A 7,630-nucleotide genomic window follows, 5' to 3' on the forward strand; every position below is an offset into this window, starting at 1 on the left:
TATTTTGAAATGATAAAATATTCACAAATGTTGTATTAATACGACAGATGAGATCATTAACACCTGTAATTTCATCACAACTCGTAAGTCACGTTAGTGTAATTTTAGGAGAAGTAGGTTTGACATGTGATCTATGTGGTCAAAGCTTGAGTGTTTTAGTTGTCAGTGTTCCCAACAAATAATTATTATGCATTAATACAAATATGTAGATAACAAACGTATTATAAAAATAATAATAGGAATAGCCCATGTTTTCCCAAACATTAATGCACTGACCAGCAAGATCTGTTAGTTACTTTCCACATTCACGGAAATTGCCGAGGAATAATTTCTTAATTATTACTTAAGTCCTATTAAGTTGCATTGCTTCTAACATCTAAATATTATCTACCAGCAATAGTTTATTTAAAATTTAAAAATACATGCATAAAAGTGCTAAAATAATTTAACAGAAGGTTAGATTTTATAAATTGCATTCAGTTTTGCTTTTACCATATGTAGCTTCAGTTGGTTACTGTCCGTATTTATGCTTGTTCTGTATGAACAATAAAACGTCCTGCTGTAAATCTGTGTAACAAGAAAGTCAAAAGCAGATCTCATTATCAGTTATCAGTTTGGGAAGATGAGTGTAACATACTCCTTTATTCTTTGAACAGGTATTTATTTGGTTGGAATTTTTGTTTTTCATAAAGTTAAACAGCCCTCATACGAAAAAATTGAAAATATTGGTGTGGCTCTAAATTTACTTGTATAGTTGTATTTTCGCCATGGCACGCATGCGTTCTTAGCATTGTGGCACCCGTGAACATTCACACACTCTATTTAAATTCGCAACACATTGTATTTCCACAAAAATGTGTTATATGATAACAATTAAATGAATAAATTCCACGAGAATTATTATATCCTTTGAATTTATATTACTCATCATGTGAAGATACCATACCTAACCTAAACTATAAGGTGACATCTTAATAATAGCTGTTTACGTAAATCCTGATGTGATAAATTTAAAGAACAAACATGCAATATACTTGAAGTTCTGTCTTTCAACAGTCACAATTATCCAAAGAATGCTCCCAATCCGTATGAATTCCATTCACAGCTGCAACTTATAATATTCGCTTAGCTCACCTCAGTTGATCAGCTGATTGGCTTGGCACGCTTTCTGCAGTACGTCCTGTATATTACTAAGGCAGTGACACTACATATGCAATCTAAGGTCATGTATCGTCATCATTTACATGCTTATCTTGGCCGTGTCTAAGCAGGCAACGTACTTACCACTCCCTAAGCATCCTTCACAAAATACTAAACACTTTACAACGCACCTGGGCCTACCTGAGAAATTCCTTCAGTTACCTCTCCTCGCACCATGACAGAAATACCTGAGCATGTAACACCATCCCACCACCCTTCTTGCACTGCCGACCCATAGAACTACCATGTTTATTAATTTATCCTGTAGTGAAAAATATATATGTGGGTCACTTACTGAGTCATGGCAACCATGTTTCAAAATATACTTAGGGAGGGACATATTACTGACACATGTCCTTTAGACCAGATATTTGAACAAGAAGTTAGACCAGGGAAGAGAGCAAATACATGTCCGTAGAATTTATCTGAGCATATCACTTTCTCCATCTTAAGAGTAATAATGTTGAATGCAGTTGAATAACATGACATTGTTGTGAACACAGAAGTCTGCCCACACGTTAATTCATATACATTAACACAATAACAAACTTCAAGGTAATCACAGAGACAGTCAATTGCTCACTGTCAATGATGAGGAAAACGACAAATATCATCAGCGAAACCATTCCTCGTAAGACTAGGAATTTCACACTTCACTGCACTAGCAATGTCTTTCTTTGCATGCATGAAAGTATTTAATGTTCTGTAAAATGGAAATAGGGAAACTATAAAAATACTTATTGCAAGCTACCTATTCTAGACAGACATTCCAGTTACTATTTTATAGAACAAGTTAGGGTCTTAAATTATTATTTCCATACCATTTTTTCTCTATCTACATTCATTTGATCATGCCAAAATTTCTGAGGTTCAAGGTCAATTTTTTGCCATCCTGATATACATTTTCTTTTTATGGCTCATTGTTTGAGTTACCTTTATAATATATAGCCCAGTATTTAAGTTAAGAATGAACCTAAATGTACACCAAATTTCATTGAAATATCTCAACCTGTGCCCGAGTTATGTCAGAACTAATCTACAGACAAGCATTGTTCCTCACTTACAGTTTTATTAGATGTATATATAATTGGATTATTATCAAGTACTGACTCTTATTGAAGAATTATTATTGTTCTTCAAGAGATCATTTATGATGACTGTCAATTGTTGAAGGTTTACTAATAATTATTTGAATATTTCTCTAGTGAGAGATTATTGTTAGAATTACTGTAATTCTTGGCTAGCAATCATTCGGATTGTTTCTTAATCATTCAGTTACTCTTATTAATGGCAGTTGACTTCTAATTAATTCAGTTATTTAAACTTACCACTACAATTCTGAAAATAAGGACAGCCGGGCTGAGTGGCTCAGACGGTTAAGGCGCTGGCCTTCTAACCCCAACTTGGCAGATTCGATCCTGGCTCAGTCCGGTGGTATTTGAAGGTGCTCAAATACGACAGCCCCGTGTCGGTAGATTTACTGGCACGTAAAAGAACTCCTGCGGGACTAAATTCCGGCACCTCGGCGTCTCCGAAGACCGTAAAAGTAGTTAGTGGGACGTAAAGCAAATAACATTATTATTATTATTATTATTATTATTATTATTATTATTAAAATAAGGACAGATGTACAGCTGCTTATTTTTACATCAGTCAATCAATCAATTAGTCAAAATTAATCTGCATTTAGGGCTGTCGTCCAGGTGACAGTGTACCTAGCCTTTTCTTAAATGATTTCAAAGAACCTGGAAATTTATTGAACATTTCCCTCGATAAATTTTTCCAATCCCAAATTTCCATTCCTATAAATGAATATTTGTCCTCGTGAATTCCAGCTTTATCTTCTTTCTTACCTTAAATGCTCCACTCTACCTTATTTGTCTATTAATGTCATTCCACACCATCTCTCCACTGACAGCTCGTAGTATACCGCTTACAATGAATTATTTTTATTCCATGCTGATATAGACAATACCTTAAAGAAATTGGGGTATATGTTCCATCTAATCAACACTTCAGTATACAGGAAGAACTATTTATTTCATATTGTTACACCAGTTTTGGTACCTGTAGTACCATCTTCAATAACGGATGTGGGAAAATTTTAAAGAATAAATTAGCTCTAATAAGAAAAAAACCTTAAAACCACCTACATATGCAACAAAAAAAATTAAACAGTCCCATGTGTCAAAAAAGTGGATAAGAACTTGGTCTTAAGTCACTTATTTAAATCAGGCGAGTTGGCTGTGCAGTTAGGGGTGCGAAGCTTTGAGCTTGCATCCGGGAGATAGTGCGTTCAAACCTCACTGTTGGCAGCCCTGAAGATGGTTTTCCATGGTTGGCATCAGGAAGGGCAAAAATTATGTAAAATTATGCCATATAAATTAATTCTCACCTCATTTTTGTATATGTAGGTCATTTTAATGCTTTTTTCTAAGTTAGTGCTAATTTGTTGTTTTTACTGAAGATGGTACCACAGGTACTGAAACTGGTCTAACAATACGAAATAAATATTTCTACCTGTATATTGAAGTGTTGATTAGGTGGAACATCTACCCCAATTTCTTTAAGGTATATACCGCTTAGTCACACAGCTCATCTCCTTACTACCGGGCAAGTTGGCCATACATTTAGGGGCGCGTGGCTGTGAGCTTGCATCCGGAAGATAGTGGGTTCGAATCCCACTGTCGGCAGCCCTAAAGATGGTTTTCCGTGGTTTCCCATTTTCACACCAGGAAAATGCTGGGCTGTACCTTAATTAAGGCCACGGCCATTTCCTTCCAACTCCTAGGCCTTTCGCATCCCATCGCCACCATAAGACCTATCTGTGCCGGTGCGACGTAAAGCCACTATACAATATTAAATAGAAGGAAGGATCCACCTTTCAATACTCCGTTGTTAATTTGAACCAAATAGAAGTTACAACCTGTTCATGCCTACAAGGCCCGCCTAGCAACAGCTATACATAACTGCATATCACAAGTTCAATTTCATAACGAGTTATCCTTCAAGTTTGCATATTAGATCAAGTCCTTTAACTTGTTATCGATCTGAAATACAACATCTTCTTACATCTTCAGATGTGAATGCGGCATAACAGGATTGTACTAGACCTGCTTATGAACTTCAACTGGATTTGTTTCGGGCATGAAATAGTGGTGTTCGTTTTACTCTTTTGACTGTGATCATTGTGTTATGAACATCAACTGGAATTGCTTCGTCGAAATAGTGTTAATTTTTTGCCTGTGATCATTGTGTTATTTGTTTTTAGATCTTTATGACTTAATTTTTGCACTGCTTTGCTAACTGGCTGATGATGACACTTCAAATGTGTTGAAACTGGTCCCAAATGAACAGGTTGTAACTTCTATTTGGTTCAACTTAACAACGGAGTATTGAAAGGCGGATCCTTCCTTCTATTTAATATTGTATATTTCTCTATTCAGTACGGAACAAACATGAAATTTTAAACTTAAAATAAAGCTACTGGCAAAAAACCATCTCCTTACTCCCAAGTCTTCCCAGCCCAAAGTTTGCAACATTTTTTGTAACACTATTCTTTTGTCAGAAATCACCCAGAACAAATTGTGCTGCTTTCCTTTGGATCTCTTCCATTTCACATATCAAGTAATCCTGATGTAAGTCACAATACACTGGAACCACACTCAATTGGGATCTTATATGGCCTCTCCTTTTCATCCTTACAACCACTAAATACCGTAATAATCATATGAAGAGCTCTGTAATCTTTATTTACAGCTCAATGAAGACCTTCCTTATATTAACACCTAGGTACTTGCAATGATCTCCACCGAGTGGAGTGGCTATATATATGTCAATGCGCTATGGTTGTTGAGCTAAGCACTGCATTCGGGAGATGATCGGTTCGAACCATATCTTTGGCTGTCCTGAGAATGGTTTTCGGCGGTTTCATGTTTTCACTTCTAGGAAAATACCGGGGCAGTTGCTATTCATATATAATAGTCGATTCCTTCTGCATCCTTACCTAATTTAATTCATCATCATTCATTTCATCTTCAGCTCCTCGACTGAAGTTGGCGTCTGGAAGAGCAAAAAATGTAAAATTGTGTCATATAAATTCATTCTCACCTCATCCTCGATCCTGTATCAAGAAAGGAGACTAAGGGGGGCAGACTTACTTGCAGTGATCTCCGTGAGGTACTTTCACCTTTTAAAACTAAGAGGACCTTTCCTCTTAGTGAAACTTACAACCTGACTTTTCATCCTTTTGCAGTCACTCACAATCCTATAACTTGTTTATTACTCGACAAAGTATATCATCCTCAAAAAGCCTTATCTGTGGTTCCAGTTCTTTTCACACATCATTTATATACATAAGAAAACACAAAGGTCTAATAATACAGCCTTGCAGAACACCCCTCTTAATCATTACAGGATTAGATTATGCTTCATCTACTCCAATTCAGTCACTCTTTTATCTACTCCAACAGCCCTCATATGAGAGGATTGTCACTTTTCAAAGAGCCAGCCCAGCAGTCTTGGGATGGTATGTCTACCTCTCACCCATAGGCCCCGGGTTCAATTCCTGGATAGGTTAGTGTTTTTATCTGGACGTGAGGGTTGGTTTCAAGGTCTACTCAGCCTACATGATTACGATTGAGGAGCTATCTCCTGATGAGTTGGTGATCCGGTCTAGAAAACAATAATGGCCCAGAGGATTTGCCACACTGACGGTGCATTGCCTCATAATCTTCAGGCCTTTGGGCTGAGCAGCAGTTGCTTGGTAGGCCAAGGCCCATCAGGGCCCTATCACTGTGGGGGTTGGTTTAGTTAGCTCACTTTTTCAATGGTGATGGGAAGTATGTGCATGTATATGTGCGTATGTATGTGGCAGGGTGTTTATAAATATTCTGTCAAAAACAATATTGTCATTATCTGTCACAAAAGATAAAACACTAATATCAGAATTTCTTCCATTTTTGTTCTCTAAATTACTGCTTTTGATTTCAGTGTCAACCAAATGGTTACATGAATATGGTCAAGAATTCACAAGACCTTGCGCCCTTGAGATAGATGATGACTGGACATACTGGCCTGATTATTATTTGGTACCTGATAGTTAATTACTTGTAAGGAATATCTTCTAAACTCTCATGGTCCACATTATATAACAATGTTGAGAAATGAGTCTTCTTCTAAGAAGTGTGGCATAAAAATATTGGAATTTATCTCGGTGCCATTTTATTTCAAGAGAAGTGATTTTTATTGTGTTTCAGTCTGCTGTGCCACTGTAAAGAAATGTTTAATGTTCCTGACTGCATTATTTAACTTCTTCATGTGAATATATCAAGTCATTGTCACATTTCTTGATACTCAAGGGTGAACGAGGTCACAAATGTATTACAAATTCTACTGCAGCTAAAACAGAAGGAATTGTCTCTCTTGTGCTTAACATGTATAAACATAGTTCTGTGTTGAATTCTCTTGCCAGTGGATATTGCTTTGTTGCTTTATAATATGTATGCATTTTACACAGAAAAGTGGAAATAAACGATTCAGTAAGAATAGTGGGCCAGTGTAAGATGTATTTAAGTTAAGTTTTAGGTAAGTTTATAGACGTTTTATAAAATGGCAGAAGCAGTCTGTTTACAACATTATATGGTAAAAATGATCCCATCTGAAAGAGCTACATTCTGCAATTTCAAAAATTTTGCTCCCTTATGTAACATGTTTGAGATGTATGTTTATATTTGAAAAAGGTCACTAGACAAGATTTCAGTTTATAAGCAGAGTGATTTTATTCCATACTGTTGATATCACTGTATTATTACAATAGTAAAACCGCCCTGTCACTGTATTTCTGTCTTATTACCAGTACCTGTCAGAATCTCAAATAATGATTGCAGATTTTCTCATACAACATGCATTTGTTTCCCTTTAATATGAAAATTAGTCTGTGTCACACACTGAATAAACAAATTCACAGGTGATATCCTATCTTTCAGAAGTTGTTTGATACTTGACTTGAATATCATACGATGTTCCTGACCTCACATTACCCTGATTTTCCTTTACAATTACCTTTAAAATTATGAAGGGTATAAATGTGTTAACAAAGAATTGATTTTGTATTGCTTTTATGCATTTTTTTCTCTCTACTTTTTTCCTTCAGTTATTTCCTCTGAAATTCTCTTCCTGTATAATTTTCCTACAAAACTTGCACTCCTAAAACATTTTTGGACAGAACAGACTGCAGTTTTACTAAAAGAGGGTCATCCACATCCTCTTACTGAACTGACCTTCAGCACAAACAAACTTGAATATCAGGCAAAATTACAATTTGTAAATATAGAGTCCTTTTTAATTTACCATAGCAATGATTTTTACAACATTTAAAAGGTACTCTTGGTTTCAACACAACAAAACATCACCATCTTACAACTTACAT

At 35.8% G+C, this 7,630-nt stretch overlaps 1 protein-coding gene across 1 annotated transcript in view; it reads left to right on the forward strand.

The window, feature by feature from the left end:
* Positions 1-6,669, forward strand: part of LOC137498203 (prolyl 4-hydroxylase subunit alpha-1-like) — a 698,966-nt gene extending 692,297 nt beyond the window's left edge. The window contains exon 17 of the mRNA XM_068225776.1: positions 6,193-6,669. Coding sequence (XP_068081877.1) covers positions 6,193-6,305 — 113 coding nt within the window. The 3' untranslated portion in view covers positions 6,306-6,669. The remainder of the gene's footprint in view (positions 1-6,192) is intronic.
* The last annotated feature ends 961 nt before the right edge of the window (positions 6,670-7,630 follow it).

Source organism: Anabrus simplex, chromosome 1 (assembly GCF_040414725.1).
Source record: "Anabrus simplex isolate iqAnaSimp1 chromosome 1, ASM4041472v1, whole genome shotgun sequence".
Lineage (NCBI taxonomy): Eukaryota > Metazoa > Arthropoda > Insecta > Orthoptera > Tettigoniidae > Anabrus > Anabrus simplex.